Source organism: Adiantum capillus-veneris, chromosome 15 (genome assembly GCF_014529385.1).
Source record: "Adiantum capillus-veneris isolate H3 chromosome 15, ASM1452938v2, whole genome shotgun sequence".
In the NCBI taxonomy this organism is placed as follows: Eukaryota; Viridiplantae; Streptophyta; class Polypodiopsida; order Polypodiales; family Pteridaceae; genus Adiantum; species Adiantum capillus-veneris.
Genome location: NC_140945.1, coordinates 100,109,454 through 100,128,308, shown reverse-complemented (window position 1 = coordinate 100,128,308; position 18,855 = coordinate 100,109,454). Strand labels below are relative to the sequence as shown.

The window sequence follows — 18,855 nt, the reverse complement described above, 5'->3', positions numbered from 1 at the left end:
GAAGCTCGTTCATGGGATCGACTACGCGGAGTTGGGGCGCGATCCACGAGATGATCTAGATCGTCCACGTGGCAGGGCCGCGGGCTCGGGGTAGGAGGTAAACCCGGGCGCTGAATGGCAGGACGATGTGGCGCCGGGCGGGTGACATGGCCTCGGGACGTGGGTGAGATGGCGACGGACGATCCACGTCGGCACGAATTATGACGGGGGGGAAATCCGACGGGATCACCCGCCATGATTTTGAAGTGGGTTGTGTCACCTCACCTCACCTCAGGCAGTGAGGAGAGCCTGCAGGTCGTCCCGCCATTCTCAACCGGGTTGCTTTCACTTTGCACCTCGTAGTACAGCCTGCAGGTCGTCCCGCCATTCTTGACCGGGTTGCGTTCAACATTGCCACCTCTGTTTTGGGGTTTGAGGGGGTGTTTCAGGGCATCGTGCAGGTCTGTCCAGGGGATTTCAAGGGCATCGCGGGCAAGGGGGAGCTCTGTCCAGGATTGCGCAGAGATGGCAGGCAAGGCGAAGAAGGGAGGGAGGACGGGAATGAGGGGCGCCTACTCTACACCTCCGCCAAAGAAGCCTACTGGAAGGGCTGGGGGGGGAGCCAAAAAGCCGCCTGCGATGAGAGCCACGCGGTCGAGGGCACGGCCAACGCCGGTTGAGGAGGTCAAAGAGGTGGGGGGGGAGCTCCTTCTTGCAGTGTCTCAGCCCGATGTTGTTCCGGAGCCTTCGCCGGTCAAGACTGCTACTGTGACCGGGGAAAGGAAGAAGAAAGCGGAGAAAGGACCCTACAATGACGATGTTCCTCCATTGACGGTTGTAGAACCGGAGCCATGCAAGCCTGCCGCTGTTGTGACCAAGGAAGGGAAGAAGGGGGCTTTAAAGGCCCAACAGCCAGAACAAGTAAGACAGTTCCCGGGTTTACGTGTGAATGTCCGGGTTTATCTGTGGACGTTTGGGTTTATTTGTTCCAACGTGTGCAGGGTTTGAAGATTGCAACGCCTCAGGGCCAAGATGCTCCTCTGTCGACGGATGTACCTCGAGAGGCGTGCCAAGGTGCTGCTTCAAAGAAAGCTCCAAAGGCCCCAAAGGAGATCCAACCTGCCTGCTGTTAAGTGTTCACATGTGCAGGGTTTGAAGAGGGCAACGCCTTTGAAGATTGATGCTCCTTTGTCGGCGGATGTACCTCGAGAGCCGTGCCAAGGTGTTGCTTCAAAGAAGGATCCAAAGGCCCCAAAGATTGCAACGCCTTTGAAGATTGCAATGCCACCAGGCCAAGATGCTCCTTTGTCGGCGGATGTACCTCCAGAGCAAGGCCAAGGCTTTTTTTTGAAGAAGGCCCCAAAGGTCCCAAAGGAGGCCCAACCAACAAAACATGTAAGATTTGTGCAGGGTCAAGATGTTCCTCTATCATCGGATGTACCTCAGGAGCCATGCCAAGATGCTAGTATGAAGAAGGCCCTGGCTCCAAAGGCCCCAAAGGAGATCCAACCAACAAAACAGGTAGGAGAAATGCTTGGGTTTATCTGTCAGTGCCCGAGTTGCCTGGGTTTATCTGTCAGTGCCTGAGTTTCACTAGTTGTTAAGTGCTTAGGTGTTTAAGATGTGCAGGGTTTGAATCTGGTTTAAGGATCAGGCGCGTTGAAGGCTCAAAAAAGCGGCCAGTCAAAGGAGGTGAGCGGCACAGCGGGTACCCGACCAGGGGCTCCTAAGGCTGCAAAGGAGGACCAACAAACTAAAATGGTAGGACTGTGCCCGGGTTTATCTGTCAGTGCCTGGGTTTACCTGTTAGTGCTCGAGTATTGTGCAACTTTTTTGAAAATTGTGTCAGTTGTAATGTGTGCAGGATATAATTGTGCTTGAAGGATCAAATCCCTTGAAGGTTCAAAAGAGTGGTCAAGCAAAGAATTTGAGTGGCACAGCAGGCTCCGAGCCACCCAAGACACATGTATGCAACAAACGGCCCTAGGCAGACTATTGCAATGAAAGTGTGCCTTGCAAGTGTTTTTGGTCCTTGCACCCGGGTTTATGTCTGAGTGAATTGTCATAGGTGAACAAGAGAAAGGCCAAGGCCGATGTGAAAGAGAAAGAAGTTACGACGGTCCCCGAGCAACAAAATGTGAAGAGGTTGAAGAGGATGAAAGAGGTGGAAGTCCGTGATCCCGTCGACCGAAAACTTGTTGTTGACGAGGTAGGCCCCTCAAGTGTTGTGCAAGAAGCCAATGAATTGTCTTTTTTTATCTTATGGTTTTCCTCTTCTTTGATAAAATGGTTAGGTCAAGGTGAAAGGGCACACAGGCAAGGGGCAGTTGGAGAAGGTGCCGGAGGTTAAGATTGCTGTAAAGAGGGATGGTGTGAAGAATAAGGCTAAAAATCATGTGGAGACGGGGCAAGAGGATGAAGGGCCGATGGATAAGGCTCTTTCCCTTGTCGGCTCTTCAAAGCGGCCCAAGCTTCAAGTAAAGAGAGCAAAACAATCAGGGGCAAGCTGTACTACCTCCACAACTGTGGTAAGAAGTCCCTAGGTTTATCTGTCACGGCATGGTGTGCAACTTTCTCTCTCTCTCTCTAGTATTCTTGTTGCCCGGGTTTATATGTCACAGCATGGTGTGCAACTCTCTCTCTCTCTCTCTCTCTCTCTCTCTCTCTCTCTCTCTCTCTCTCTCTCTCTCTCTCTCTCTCTCTCTCTCTCTCTCTCTCTCTCTCTCTCTCTCTCTCTCTCTCTCTCTCTATCTATAGTATTCTTATTGCCCGGGTTTATCTGTCACAGCATGGTGTGCAACTCTCTCTCTCTCTCTCTCACTCTCTCTCTCTCTTTCTCTCTAGTATTCTTATTGCCCGGGTTTATCTGTCACAGCATGGTGTGCAACTCTCTCTCTCTCTCTCTCTCTCTCTCTCTCTCTCTCTCTCTCTCTCTCTCTCTCTCTCTCTCTCTAGTATTGCCCGGGTTTACTTGTCACGGCATGGTGTGCAGCTCTCTTTCTCTCTCTCTCTCTCTCTAGTATTCTTATGCTCGGGTTTACCTGTCATGGCATGGTGTGCAACTCTCTCTCTGTCTAGTATTTTTTATTGCCCGGGTTTATCTGTCACTGACTTGCTTTGCCTTTTGTATTGTATTGGATGTAGACGCCTTATGTTGAGGTTATCAATGGGGGTAAGTTGGTGAGGATTTGTCTGGCTGAACCACCATGTGCGAGTCGGAACACTCTCATGGAGAAGCGATCACGGATGATTCAACACTTAAAGAAAGTACATGGGCTGGATGTCTTCATCCCTCAAAGGCTCGGAGGGCGGCCTCGAGGGAGTGTCAACAACGACGTGCCCAAGTCAAGTATACGAGATCAGGTACGGGCCCAACAGTGCTTTAAGTATGTGAGTTGAAAGTTTGCAGTAAATCGCAAGAGGATTGAGGAGAGAGAAAAGAATAGGGCATCCCTCACTTGGGACGTTCTTCCACGCAAGGCTCAAACGGCCATGAAGAAAGATACTTTTATCATGCAGTTTGTGGCCAACCACATGAAAACGATGGATCAAAGGGAAGAGGCAATGAAAAAGGAGATCAAGAGTCACGTGGAGGAAGGCTACGAATCTAGGGTAAGTTCTATGGTCATAGAAGCCAACTTTACTATTTTAATCGGGTTTGTGTTTTTGTAAGTGCCCGGGTTTATTGTATGTCTGAGTTTAAATTAATCTGTTTTAATGCAGCGCCGGATCAAAGTGGGGACCTTGATTGTTCGTAGTGACGAGGATAAAAGCAGTGGGGGGAGTAGCGGAGGGAGTGATGACGAGTCTAACCAGGATGGGAGTGGGGATGATGATCCCGATTATGGTAGCGATGGGGATGCCGATGATGACGATGCTGGGAGTGACACAAGTACTGGCGGTGATGACATAAGTGGTGGGAGTGACACAAGTGGTGCCGATGATGACGATGGTGGGGGTGACACAAGTGGTGGCGGTGATGACATAAGTGGTGGGAGTAACATCAGTGGTGGCGGTGATGACGATGGTGGGGGTTGTTGGGGTATAGGCGCCTGTGCCTTGCCCGGCCGCCCAGAGTCTGGGCGCCCACTGACTTGTATACCTTATACATAACATAAGTGTATAGGGGGCTGCTCACTCTTGGAGTCTCCCCACCCACATAGTGTGTGTCTCCTTCTCTCTCTCTCTCTCACTCTCTGTCTGTGGAGCACTTTGGCACAGATTGCATGATATGTATGATAGATCTGAGTCATCACGGACTCGTGTGAGACATGTACATTCACAAGCACGCCGACAGGTAACATGTTGGTATTGTGGTCATTCTGGACACGTTAGACGGCGCTGTTTTCGTCGTATGCGACATCGTAGGAGACATGGTAGTCTCAGAGATGTATGTAGTGATGCCATGGACTCAGTTGCTTTGACAGTTGAGGCACATGTAGTGTCGGAGTATACTAGTGACGGGGATGTCACTTTTACCTCGAGCTATGCGCGAGATGCTATACATGTGGATAGTGCACTCCCTTCGCAGTGGTTGCTAGACGCAGATGCTATGTTTCATGTCACGTCGCATCATGAATGGTTTTGTAGCTATTCTAGCGGGATGCTTGGCAGTGTACGTTTGACCGATGGATTGGTACATGCGATAGCAGGTGCAGGAGATGTGAGACTGTCATTACCGAGTGGTGCATCTTACTTGTTACGACATGTGCGCTATGTACCAGATTTGACAGTGAGTTTGATCTCGATTGGTCAGCTTAGAGATTGTGGATGTCAGATTTCGCTACGAGAGCGAGATTTTGTGATGCATTTGGGTTCGCTAGTGATTGCGAGAGGTGCCAAGAGTGGTACAGGTTACCCATTGCATGTGGATCACGCGAGAGACGGTGTTGTCTCTGTGATCATGCAGCCAGGTAGAGAGCGAGAGAGCAGGCGAGTCTCTTTTGCTTGTGGGTTGCAGGATGCTTTGCATGGAGTGCAGAGCAGTGACCTTGTTGTGCAGGTTGCGTCTACGGATGCACAGGTAGAGCGGGACAGCTCTAGTGAGTCACAGCAGGATGAGTCATCAGAGGTGATGACAGAGATGACTCACATGGATGTTGAGATGTCGACTATTGTGGAGTCATTTCTTGATATGCTTATGCCAGAGCTTGATGCAGATTCAGGACAGATGGATACTCTTGGTACACATGTGATATGTGGTGGGCACGAGGAGTCACTCCAGAGCTCGGAGTCAGAGTGCCATGGTCTCTATGATAGGGGACAGGATTTCCATGAGTTGAGTTCTGAGTTGGAGGTGGCAGAGGTTGCCAGGGTTGCATCAACATTCGGTGGTCTCATGTACGAGATGCTGATCTCGAGGCCCGACATAGCAGCTGCAGTGGGAGCATTTACAGCAGGGTTGATCAGTCGTTCGATGACTGATCTTGGCATAGAGCATAGGGGAGGTTTGCAGGTATTGCGTACATACTTGCAGTACGTGTGCGGTACGTCTGGTGGTGTATGGACTTACACGGGAGCAGGACAGCCGGATGCACACGATCACAGCCAGCCAGTGGGCATCGGTTGAGAGCGGTTTTCTCTCGCCTTTTGTAGTCTTTAGACTAGGTTCCCTTGCTTAAAGGCACAGTCGCCTTTAAGTGGGAGGTTGTTGGGGTATAGGCGCCTGTGCCTTGCCCGGCCGCCCAGAGTCTGGGCGCCCACTGACTTGTATACCTTATACATAACATAAGTGTATAGGGGGCTGCTCACTCTTGGAGTCTCCCCACCCACATAGTGTGTGTCTCCTTCTCTCTCTCTCTCTCACTCTCTGTCTGTGGTGCTCCCCGATCCCCTTCAGGGGTGACATAAGTGGTGCCGGTGATGACGGTGAGGATGATGGGACTGATGACGAGGATGACGACGGTGGAAGTGGCAAAGGGGACAGTGAGGATGGCGCCCAAGATGTTAGTAGTGATGAGGATGAGGCGCAAGAGATTTTATCTTCACCTGCTTGAGATTGTTTTGAGTGACTATGTCGTTTGTATGATTTTGTTTCACATACTTATCAGCTCTAGCATGGAATGTGAACTTTTCATTCTCTCCTCGGCTTATGCTAGGTGGTTAAAACAATTTTGTGTTACAATTTTTTTGGGTTGACATGTTATCCACGTTTACATGTTCGGATTTAAATTAAGTCTGGGTTTATGGATTGCCTGGGTTGATATGTGTAACGGGTTTACTTTATCGGTTATCAAAATGTTGTTTGTATAAACTTGCATCACATACTCATCAGCTTTAGCATGCAATGTGTTGGCTTTCCCTTCTCTCTCTTGGCTTAAGCTATGAAATTAAGTTGCTTCATAGTTTGAATAGTGTGCCTTGGGTAGACATCCATGGTATGTGTGAAAGCTTGTGAAGTGCGTAGATTTTGTGGTTGTATTTGCAAGCTGTCATTCAAGTTGTATTTGCAAGTTGCGTTGTTTGGTATCATGGCAAATTTCACCATATGGTTTGAAAGCCTCTCTCTCCCTCTCTCTCTCTCTCTCTCTCTCTCTCTCTCTCTCTCTCTCTCACACACACACACACACACACACACACACGAAAACTCATCCAATGTTTTATGAGGCCTCATCGTGTTCTATGTTTTGGTGCGTTAGTCATGCATTTGGTTTTCCTTGGACAAGTTTCTAAAAAAACATTGACATTGCAATTGTGCCTAAGCTATTAGTAGTGGTAGTAGTATTAGTGCTCGTAGTGAAAACCCACAATGATGATGGTAGAAAGAGGAAAGGAAGATGTTGCTAAGAGTATAAGACAATCATACTAGAAGGACAAATCTCTTCTCCACTTGCATCACATACATTTCTACAACTAAACTATGTTGATAGTCTCTCTCTCTCTCTCTCTCTCTCTCTCTCTCTCTCTCTCTCTCTCTCTCTCTCTCTCTCTCTCTCTCTCTCTCTCTCTCTGTGTGTGTGTGTGTGTGTGTGTGTGTGTGTGTGTGTGTGTGTGTGTGTGTGTGTGTGTGTGAACCTAATTAGTCTAATATTAACATAAAAAATTATTATTGTATAACTTAAATCTAACTATATAGACACTGCAATCTCTATCAAAGTTGAGAAAAACTATACACCTAATGGTTGCACAAGAAATACAATCCTAAGAGGGCATCGAGAATGAACTGCCACATAAAGAGGTAGCCCATGGTCAATTAAAATAGGTATGGAATTAAGTGCATAAAGCAGAGGTATTGAAGATTATTTTAGGGAAGGTAATGAGTCAAAATTCTCCATCACAAGACAAGAAGTAGTGCCGATAGGTTGAGCAAAACCCAAAACAGGTATAAGGTTGATTGAAAGAAAAACAAAAAGCCTATCAAGTTGTACAAAGTAAGAATAGTCCACTCCTTTACCACCATAATAATAAGTTTAAAACTTGCCTTATTCAGGTGAAAAGAGATGGTAGGTGATTGAGAGGTCCAAGAATAGTACAAATAACCAAACATGGGATACAGATAAACCCGAGCAAAACAGCAAGACAAGAGGCATATGTTTACTGCTCAGTTTCAGGTGAAAAGATATGGTAGGTGATTGAGAGGTCCAAAAATAGTATAAATAACCAAACATGGGATACAGATAAACCCAGGTAAAACAGCAAGACAAGAGGCAGATGTCTACTGCTCAGTTTCAGGTGAAAAGATATGGTAGGTGATTGAGAGGTCCAAAAATAGTACAAATAACCAAACATGGGATACAAATAAACCCGGGCAAAACAACAAGGCAAGAGAAAGATGTTTACTGCAGGGTTTTACAAAAGTACAATTCGATGAGATGATGCCAATACTCCGTGCATGGTTTCCCCATCATTGAACTTCAGATCAAACAAACGCTCATCGTCATTGTTTGGTCCGCATACCACGAATGTAACAAGGCATTCATAAGCATCAGACCCATGAAACAACAAGGCTTGTCGGCCTATCAATGCTCCTAGATTTTCTTGAGCTCTTAGCCGTGGAGTCATAGGCAACAATGCATTGCAAGTGTGGCATGTATCGACCCCCTCGTCCACCAAGAAAGTCTTTGGGCAACAATCATGACAGTAAACCCGCCTTTGCGAAGCAAACCGAACTCGCTTATGGCCCCTTTGATGCTTATGTCGCAAGGCACCCGTTTGTCTAGCAGGCCGTGTGGGCACCGTGATTTGCATATTTACTCCTTCTGGCCTAGGTTGGCCATGCCCAAGTCGAGTGGCAGTTACATGTGCCTGTACTTGTGTTACACTTCCCTTCTTTGGCAAATCGATCTCCATGGGTGCTCTTTGAGCAAAGAGGCCAACATATGCTGCTCGCACTTGCCCCACCAATACAAGATCTTTGAGTCACTATATGATGGAATGCCCTCTTCAATGTTGTGCAAGAGTGCTTTTAGCTCGTCAATGCATTGGGTCAAAACTTGTGTTGGAGGAGGCTCTACATCGATGGTAGTACCCTCAAACTGTTCAGGATCGTGCTCCAGTGACTAGCTCTCGGGCTGTGTCAATGATGGGTAGAATATGACTAATATGAGAAAAGAAGTCCCTTAAGAAGAGTGCCATTCCATACAGATGCTTGCAGTTGCTAAACCAATCTGGGCAGTCACAATATGTCGACTGTATACTAACTTGATACCATGTCCCTGTGGATGACATGCTCAAGACCTTAAATAAGAGTGCAGCTTCATCGATAACTTGAATCGTCGATGGGTCATTTACATATCTCCTTAAGATTTCTTCACCTCGTGCAAGTCTTGTGGTCTACAGCCAATCATTTCCATAAATGTTGTGCTTTCCAGAGTCAACTACACAAAATATACAGTGATCAGCTTCAGAAGCAATCTAGACATAGATAAACCCAGGCAACCATATAAACCTATACCATACTATAAACCCAGGCACAAATGCAAGTCTTCATGCAAACGAATAATCCTACTAGGCAGTCATAGAAAAACCCATTGCCTTTGCTTTGATTAATATGAAAAGAAAATATTATACCAATCTCTTGCTTCTGACGAAAGAACTCGATAGCAGTGCCACCCATTCGTGTCCCGGTGTTGGAGTCACCCACCAGAGAATGCAATAAATCCAAGGCTGATCGACTGATCCTTGCATCTAGAAGCGTGTATTTCACATACTGCCATAGTCGCTCGACCAAATTGGTAGTGTCCACATGTCCATATGGAAATAAACGACCGTATTTTGGCCACATTCGTCGCCAGATGCATGTCTTTGCGGCCCAACCATTGCAGATATACCTTACAATATTAGGGTGGCCTTCACATTCTATCAACAACTGGGCATACCGAGCCTCGAAGTTGTCCTCTATACCACATTGCATTAGATTTTCCATTGATGCATATAGGGTTTCACGCATCTCCTTAGGAGCCTGCAAAAAAAGTGGGCAGGCATATGAAGAAACATATACGAGATAATCTATAGTTCACCCATATCAGCCCAAGTCCACACAAATAAGCTCTCACACACAAAAAAACCAAGGCACTGACAGATAAACCCAGACACTGACAGATAAACCCAGGCACTAACAGATAAACCTCTAACATGCAGATAAACCCACGTACACATATACAAAACCATATTACAAACCTGTGGAAGCAAGTGCTCCACCCATGCTTTCTTGGTATGGAACCAATATAGCAAGACAATACATGCAACTTGTTGAGTTGTCCCATCTTTGTCCACCTCCCAACAAGATTGATCAGCATGAACAACTTTATTGATGGCCAATAATGAAGTCATATACTTGTCAATCACCAATGCCTTAGTGTCACTTGCAAAGCAATTCTTTCTTGAGATGTTCCTACATCATGTGTGCATATTATAAACCACAAGGGTAAACCAATTCGATTTTGATTTGGCAATACGGCTGCATAGAGTGGCATCCCAAAAACATTTGTTTTGAATGTGCAGTCTATTGCCCAAGCATTGTTTGTTGAGAAACGCAAGCACATGTCGAGCATCCAATCATCCTGAATAATGAGTATGAATGGCCTTTCCATCTCATCGAAGGCATCCGGGTTGTAGGGTAGACAATAGAGAACTTTGTTTTGCTCTTTTAATTTTAGAGCCTCCTGGTACATTGAAGACTAGTCATCGCTTCCTAGCCTCCCTAAACAAAAGCAGTCAATTAAACTCAAGTCTTAAATGAATCTGACAGATAAACCCAGGCAAAATAATAAATAAACCCAGGGACTACCCCAAAATAAACCCAGGCAGCATGACAGATAAGCCCATACAACCTATGATTATCCCAGCAAGGAGACATTCAGGGCTTTATTCCCGCTTTATTTACCTTCAGATCGGAGCTGATATGCCATCATTTGAATTTCCTTTGATATCATGAAGAATCTATGTGACACTTGCTCTATCGGCAATGCCATATTGAAGTGAAATAGCTCCTTGGAGACACTCATCTTTGCAACATGGCGACATGTTCCAACGTCAAACAAATCTTCCATGCATTGTTTTTTCACAGTAGGATGCACCGGCAAGTGATAAAGATCCTCACGTGATCCCGGCACATGACCTCTGTGCCCAACATGAACCCTTATCCTTACACTTTCCTTTATATCATAGACGCGTTGATTGACGATAGCAAATGGGCATCCACACTTCTTTGATGTGCGCAGTCTTCGATGATCGTGGCCCTTTCTTCGTGCCTCCCCATTGCGATGACACACAAGTTGAATGAAGCCCCTCGACGACGATGATTGCCGCTCTACCAATCTAGCCTTGTGCTTGATGGCGATAGCGTTGATCACATTTTGAATATCATCCATCAGCGTTGTATGTTCCTCAACACCACCTTCATCCTTGCCGGGACTCTTTTGTCTGTCTTGTAAACCCGGACACTTTTCTGTGGAAGTGGTGTCATGGCTCTCCAATTCCCCCAACCTGGGCAATGATACACAAACACACAAGTCCAAAAACTCCTTCACATAAGCAAGTGGGATTCCATGTTGTCTAATACTTGTGCACCATGTACATGCAATGGATGCCATCGTTGCCCTCAAGCATAAATGGTCGTTTGAGTGGCATGCGGAAACAATGCTTTCCCAATCTTCTATACCTGCAGTCAACTTTCCATTCCCAATAACAAGACGCGAAGATCCACCTTGGTCAACCATTACGTGGAGTGAATCCCTCATTCTTGCCCATTTTTTCAAGTCTAGCACACCTCGCTTGTCATGGGCTTTGAGAGCACTTATGGTAATCGTTTGGCCATTTTCGATAGAAGCTATCATAAGCCCGTATGTTTGTCTATCAAAAGCAAAGTACCTAGTTGATGCAAAAGCAAATGCATCCAAACACCCACTTTGATGCTCTTCAAAGAACTCTTCCACCTCATCCATATCACTTGAGTTTCCATCCGAAGCGCCAACCGTCCCCCCCTCGGACTCATTCCAAGCACCATCAAGCTCCCCGAAGCTCTCATTGCCTTGTAGCTGCAAGAGCAACCCATTCAGATCCCACCCCCAAGGCCCCCCAACTGCTGCCCCTCCACTGGCGGAAGCGTGCATCTTCGTCAACACAAAACACCCGCCTGCGCCCCCTGTTCAGAAGCCCGGGTTTACCCCTACACCTGCTTTGTTGCATGACCTTCCCCAATTCAAATATGAAACTGGCCCGCCACCCCACCTTGCATGAAGCAATCCCTTTCGACGCCCTAACTGACAATCATTGTTCACGCACGGAAAGCCGCCCCGGCCACCCACCTGCCCCTTTATCCACGTGGCACCTCGTCGCCCGAGGCCACGTCACCCGCCCGACACCACGTCGTCCCGCCATTGGGTGGCCGGGTTTACCTCCTACCCCGAGCCTGGCCCCGCCACACGGACGATCCAAATCGTCTCGCCGATCGAGCCCCAGTTCCACGCCGTCGATCCCATGAACGAGCTTCTTAAATGTGCATGTGTATATAGTCATGAGGGCTAAGCTACATAGGCCTTGTGCTAGATGTGACCTCTACATTATTAAAGACACGGCAACCTAATTGATTTGTATGCTTGGAATGTGGTTCTCAATGTCGAGAGCGTCAACTTCTTTGATGTGGCATGGCTACCGATAACGTTTGGGCTACTTCTTAAGCTAGTTGTCTTCCCTGTTACGACTCAATATAGCTTTAATGCAAAAGCTGAATGGCGATGAGCCGCATGGTGTGTGGGGTGCTTCTAGTTCTTTGCAGCACTATATGCGCAGTGCCAGGTGATGGTAGATTAGTGATGAATTGCGCTCTCAATAAGCTGCCCAGCAGACGAAAGTTGCAGCAGGAGGACTCTAGTCTGGTTGCCATTGTGGAGGTATTGCGGGAGTTGAAGCGGGCAATCACCAGCGATCCCTCAGGGGTGCTAGATTCTTGGGATGTCGACAATTCTACTTCTTCTGCCCTAGACCCCTGCAGAGATAAGTGGAGTGGCTTGACATGTGATGAGCAGGGGGTCGACCTGCTTGCAATCAACCTCTCTGGTAAGCAGCTTCGAGGAACGATCACTCCCTCCCTCAGTCTCTTGTCCTTACGCTCTCTCACCTCGCTCGACCTCTCTCAGAACAACCTCACCCTCTCCTCCGATGTCTCCAATTTGTCATCCCTCATCCCCCCCTCCCTCACCCTCCTCAATCTCAGCTACACCAATGCCATAATCACGGCTGACAGCCCTCAGCATCAGCTCTCCACTATTCTCATGATCAACGTCAGCAGCGCCCAATCCTTGGAGCACCTGTGGCTGGATGGCATGCAGCTCTCTGGCTCGCTGCCGCAACAAATGGGCCGTACCTTCCCTTCCCTCCAGACCCTTTCGCTGTCCCACAACTCCCTCACAGGCCAGCTGCCAGCTGCCGCACAGCAACTTCTCTCCTTTCACTCTCTGCAGCACCTGGATCTGTCCCACAACAATCTGTCAGGGACACTCGACAGCTGGTGCGGCATCGGCAGTAACCTCTCAGCCACACTGACGTACCTCGACGTGAGCTACAACACACTGCAAGGGGTGATTCCACCGACCCTGGCCAACTGCAGTGCGTTGCAGCACTTGGATCTTTCCTACAACGGCTTGCGGGGTTCGATTCCGGCCGCACTGCCGCTCTCGTGTCGCAATCTCACCTTCTTTAGCGTCATATATGCCATGACGCTCTCGGGTTCGCTTCCTTCAGAGTTCGGTCTACTATCTCGCCTGGAGTCGCTCTTGCTGGAGGGCAACAACTTCTCTGGCTCTCCGCTACCCATCCTCCTCAACTGCTCTGCGTTGCGGACCATCCATTTCTACGGCAATGTCTTCGAGGGCCGCATCCCTTCCGAATTCGGCTCCCGTCTCCCCAACCTAAGCGACTTAGTCCTGGGGAACAACTCCTTCTCCGGCCCTCTGCCACCTTCTCTAGCAAATTGCTCCTTCACCAACCTCATGCTGGGCTTCAATAAGTTCTCAGGTACTCTACCCACTGAATCAAATTAATTATACTAGACTAGAATGTCACTTACATAGAATAAGCAGCTAATGAAAGGTCAAAGTAAAATTATTTCCTGCAATATAGGCAGCATCTTGGGGGAAATGTTAGGAAAATGGACCCAGCTACGTCGGCAGATTGATCTTCAGTCCAACAGCTTCACGGGCAGCATCCCTCCTCAAATAGGCAACCTCACAAATTTGGCCATTCTTATCCTCAACAACAACTTCTTCTCTGGCAGCTTTCCTCAAGAAATGGGCCTGCTCTCTTCACTGGAGGGCGCCACTTTTCAGCACAACTCTTTCTCGGGGAACTTTCCCGGCCAGATCTTCAACTGCACAGGGCTGATGCACTTGCTCATTTACGACAACAATCTACAGGGCCCCCTTCCCTCTTCGATAGGTATGGCCACCAAGCTTTCCTACTTGGAAGCCCGAAACAATCTACTCTCGGGGAGTCTCCCGGACGCCCTCTCCAATTGCACCCAGCTCCAAAACTTTTCACTTGGGTACAACCACTTCACGGGTTCGATTCCCGGCTACCTCGCATCGGTGCCAAATATCCTCTTCTTCTTTGATTTATCGCATAACAATTTCTCGGGAGTGGTACCGACAGGGTTTGGCCACATGAAGCAGATGCAGACTCTGGATCTCTCACACAATAAGCTGTCGGGCCAAATACCGGGAGACCTGTCGCAGGGTGCGGGTCTGCTCTCTCTCAACCTGGCTGCCAACGAGTTGGAAGGGGCCATCCCTGCATCTTTTGGAGATTCCAGCTTATTTACATTAGCATTGTTGAACCTCTCTTATAACTCGCTCTCCGGGAATATACCATCAGGCATAGGAGAGATGCCATTGTTACAAGAGCTGGATCTCTCAAACAATGAGCTGGAAGGCTCCATTCCCGCGACCTTCTCGAGGGCACCATCGCTGGTGTTTCTCAATCTTTCTTACAACAATCTGGAGGGCCAGGTTCCTGCGCTATTTGCGAATGCCACCTCTGCATCGTTTCTGGGCAATCCTCAACTTTGCGGTAAAATCCTGAACCGATCGTGTGCTACTGCTGGCAGCCACCGATCGCGGCTTGCAGGCCGGAAGGGAGCCATAATCGGGTCGAGTATCGGTGCGGCAGTTGCCGTACTTATGATCTGTCTACTAGTGATGGTGGCTCACAAATGGAAACGGCGGGCTCAATCAGACCAAAGGTGCGTGTTTTTATTTTTCAGCGGTTACTTATTTAGCCCCCACATTTTTGGCTTTTCAAAATAAGCCTTCGAAGAGAGTTGGGTTAACCATACTTTCAGTGTTTTCATTGATGATTGATGCTTATCTTAAATGTTATTTGAGTGTTAAAATAGTAAATGGATTATTTTATTTCACCTTTAATCGCACATCCACATGTCTTGAATTTTCTTTCATTCTATTGTTTTAGAATGTTAAAGTGAAGCTTCACCTTGTATAATTTTAGTAAATTCTATAGATACACACACAAATATTTTTATATATATATAAAATGATGATTTTTTTTTTTATTTCAGAGCTTCACATGGTTTGATTTTTCTTGCATTCTATTAATTAATTCTAGTCAATATTTAAGAAAGTCTTTTTTATTAAGCGACCGTCGGTCAAATTTTCTCCTCACAAAGAAGCGAACCGAAAATACTAGCATAAATTTATAAGGTTTTTAAACTATTTTTTCATATATTTCACCGTTTACCTTCTCTTTGCCATGGTTCGCAACCAGCTATTCCTCATTTTCAACCGGCTCAAGGCTAAGTTGAGGCAATCCTTTCTCGAACATTGATTCTAGCTGAACTCAATCTAATGTCACTTTTATATTTTTTTAGAAAGCCACCGTGACCCTTTCACTTGTTTTATGGGGTAGAAAATAAAAGCAAGAAATGGATTGCTCTGGAGTTGCACATTGCCTCTTTGTCCCTATCTATCTTGAGTGACTGAACGTAGAAGCTCTAGAACTGACAGGCGATCATTTTCACATGATTTATTAGCATTCTCACTTCTGATACCTCCTGGTGTTGTCACCAATAGCTTTCCTTGACTAGATCAAACATCTCACACAAACAAACACACACACACACACACACACACACACTCATGAGAGAGAGAGAGAGCCATTAATTTGTCTTGGAGATTCCCTAGGAATCACCATGGTGGGCTCTTTACATGTCCTCCTCGGCTCGCCATCATCTTCTCTAAGGACCCATCGCTAGATTTACCTACGCTTCCTGCTTTCTCTCTCACAATATTGTAATGTAAGGCAATGGTCACACGAGGCTTAGTTATTAGTTATTTGTACAGAGAACTGAGCCGCAATTGTGGTCGCACGTTAATAACTAACAAAGCTCCATTCTTCTTAGCCTTTCATATTGTAACTATGCCAAAATCGGCATAGTTGCAAAATGGTACTGTGATGGAATTAAATGCAAGACTTGTAAAGGCGTGTGCAGGTGTTTCGTGGCTGACAACATCGCAGTCTGCCACGCAACGAGGCATCCAAGCCTCTCGCTCTCAGCTTGGAGTCACCCCTTTAACCTCCAGGTGGCAATTGCACAAGCTCAATAACTTTCACGTGACCACCTCAAAGGGATAGTAGCTGTCTTTTATTTTATGAATGAGCTTATACAAGAAATTTTGGACATATTCTCACAATAATTCTCACATTATGACTTAACTCAACATCATGAGCTTCTGTGAGGGAGGCACGACATACGTAGCCAGGTACGATTGGGGGCAGGGGACAGCCGGCCCGGTGGAGGGGTTGGTGGTCCCCTGTCCCCAATCATAGCTAGCTACGTATGTGATGCCTCCCGAGCAAAAGCTCATGATGTTATACATTGTATGAAAAACATTGAAAAAGGCTTCCTTTTCCTACATGAGAAAATTTCTAAATCTTCTTGTGTTAGTAGGGCGCAATTTTGAGTTGCACATAACCGTGCCTTGCATGACCACCCCCTAAGGATGCACTCAGGCGAGGCTTACTTATCGGAAAGATTTTTTTGGTTATTCTAATATAATTCATTGAAGCGTAAAGGAGTTGATAACCATAGATCACATGACCATTGCCTAAGTGTTGGTTTGTAGTGTGTGTCCTAGTTCACATCTAATTGCATGTTTCAAAGTGTAATCTAATTTTCGTTTCTTTTTATAGGGTGCTCATACCCGATTTACCAACGTCCCCAACTTCTAAACTGATGAAACTACATCTTCATCAAATAATAGAAGCCACTGACAATTTTAGCATGAGAAATCTTATTGGCACAGGGGCTTCTGGATCAGTCTATAAAGGTGTGATGCCTGGTAAGTAAAAAACGAGCACTTTAAAGCATAAGAAAAAATTTATTTGAAGTAGCAAAACATGGTTTGTTCATAGAAATCTACGAGCATATACATACTCCATGCCTTTGTGTATATTTTTCTAGGTGAATTTATACATGCATGTGTGCACATAAATATATATATATATATATATATATATATATATATATATATATATATATAGAGAGAGAGAGAGAGAGAGAGAGAGAGAGATGTATGTATATATATAGATACGCATGTGTGTATAGTCTACATTCTCAAATATGTGTTGTGATAGAAGAAGCATCTTTGCACACTGTGTAATTTAATTGAGTAGTTATTAATTAGTAATGTTGATCTAGATGGGAAAGTATTGGCTTTCAAGAAGTTCACAATGGAGAGTAGTTCACTACATGCTTTCTTTCGAGAGCTACAGACAACGCGACAAGCGAAACATCGAAATTTGATCAAAATTTTTGGATACTGGTCCAATCACATGGATGACAACATTCTTATACTTGAGTTCATGCCAAATGGGAGCTTAGAGGAGCACTTGCATAATAGCACCAATCATCTAAGATCTTGCAAGCTGACATGGGAGGAGAGATGGCATATAGCAATTGCAGTGGCGGAGGGCCTTGTCTACCTTCACGAGGACTGCCCTAACTCACCCATTATCCATTGTGACATCAAACCAAGCAACATACTTTTTGATTCAGAAATGCAAGCTTGCATATCTGATTTTGGCCTTGCCAAGATTGTTTTAGACATGGTCACCTCTACCCAAAATTTGCATGGCACGCTTGGATACATGGCCCCTGGTATGTATGCTCATCGTGCTAAATTTTTTCTCTCTCTCTCTCTCTCTCTCTCTCTCTCTCTCTCTCTCTCTCTCTCTCTCTCTCTCACACACACACACACACACATGCACACATAGATGCATACACATACATGCAATGCTTGCCATATGTCCATGAGTACATACAGATATACTTAGCCCAATTTTCAATCTCTCTCTCTCTCTCTCTCTCTCTCTCTCTCTCTCTCTCTCTCTCTCTCTCTCTCTCTCACACACACACACACACACACACACACGCACATACACACACACACGCATAGATGCATACACATATATGCAATGCATGCCATATGTCCATGAGTACAAACACATATACTTAGCCATGCATTTTATCTATGAATCTCTATTTATGTATGTGCCTCTTTCTACACAAACAAGTGTTATGTGCTTACACACATACACACATCAACATGCATTTGATTGATGCTTGATGTTTCTACAAGGTATGTTGATGCCATTAGTGTCTTTTTGTCTTGATGGTCAGAGTGTGCAAGTTTTGGACACATATCTCCAAAGTGTGATGTATACAGCTATGGTATCATCATGTTGGAGCTAATGAGTGGGATAAGGCCTACTGACAGTGTGTTTCTCCAAGACGGAATGACACTTATAGATTGGGCTAAGAGAAAGGTGATGGATGGTTCCATTCAAGAAATTCTAGATGAGACTATGGCTTCAATGTATGATAAAGGATTGCACAATGTACACTTAGACCTCCTTATAGAACTTTCATTGGAATGCACAAGAGAAAATTCGCGAGATCGGCCAACGATGAACCAAGTGTTGGCAAGATTATGTAACATTGCCAAAATTGGAAATTTGTCTAAATAATTAGGGTTTGGTATGACTGAGCTTATATACTTTTGGAGACACCTTATTGTTTCCTTTTCAACAAAAACTTGTAAAAATCTAATGCAAACAATTTATATGAATCTATGTAACCGCAAAGTATTCGAGTTTTATTGAACCAACCTTCAAGAAAATTCATTTTCTCAAACATACACACTATGCTTGGAGGCTTCTTATTATGGTGATTTCATAATTTTGATAGCGTCTTTGGATAATTTACACTTTTCAAAGGAAAATATTTCATCTCAATATTTTTGACAAGGAATTTTTATAATTTACACTTTTAGAGCACAATGTTCCTTCTCGATAGGTCATGTTGAAAGTACAAGGAAGAGCATTCTATTGTTGTGTAATATGGATCGCTACCACTCTGTTATGCAT

The 18,855-nt window shown here is 45.8% G+C and overlaps 2 protein-coding genes and 1 pseudogene across 2 annotated transcripts; 2 read left to right on the top strand and 1 right to left on the bottom strand.

Annotated features, from left to right (window-relative positions):
* Positions 1–234: 234 nt before the first annotated feature.
* On the top strand, positions 235–5,975 carry LOC147441159 (uncharacterized; annotated as a pseudogene).
* A 4,540-nt stretch (positions 5,976–10,515) lies between these two features.
* Positions 10,516–11,531, bottom strand: LOC147441158 (uncharacterized). Its single transcript, XM_086483667.1, has 2 exons — positions 10,658–11,531; positions 10,516–10,574 (listed from the first exon to the last, which is right to left on the bottom strand). Exons 1-2 carry the CDS (start codon positions 11,529–11,531, stop codon positions 10,516–10,518), a joined length of 933 nt encoding a protein of 310 aa, XP_086339793.1.
* A 555-nt stretch (positions 11,532–12,086) lies between these two features.
* On the top strand, positions 12,087–18,596 carry LOC147441157 (uncharacterized). Its single transcript, XM_086482855.1, has 5 exons — positions 12,087–13,434; positions 13,540–14,656; positions 16,621–16,769; positions 17,129–17,587; positions 18,110–18,596. The coding sequence occupies exons 1-5, from the start codon at positions 12,150–12,152 to the stop codon at positions 18,454–18,456; spliced, it is 3,357 nt and encodes a 1,118-aa protein (XP_086338981.1). The 5' UTR covers positions 12,087–12,149; the 3' UTR covers positions 18,457–18,596.
* The last annotated feature ends 259 nt before the right edge of the window (positions 18,597–18,855 follow it).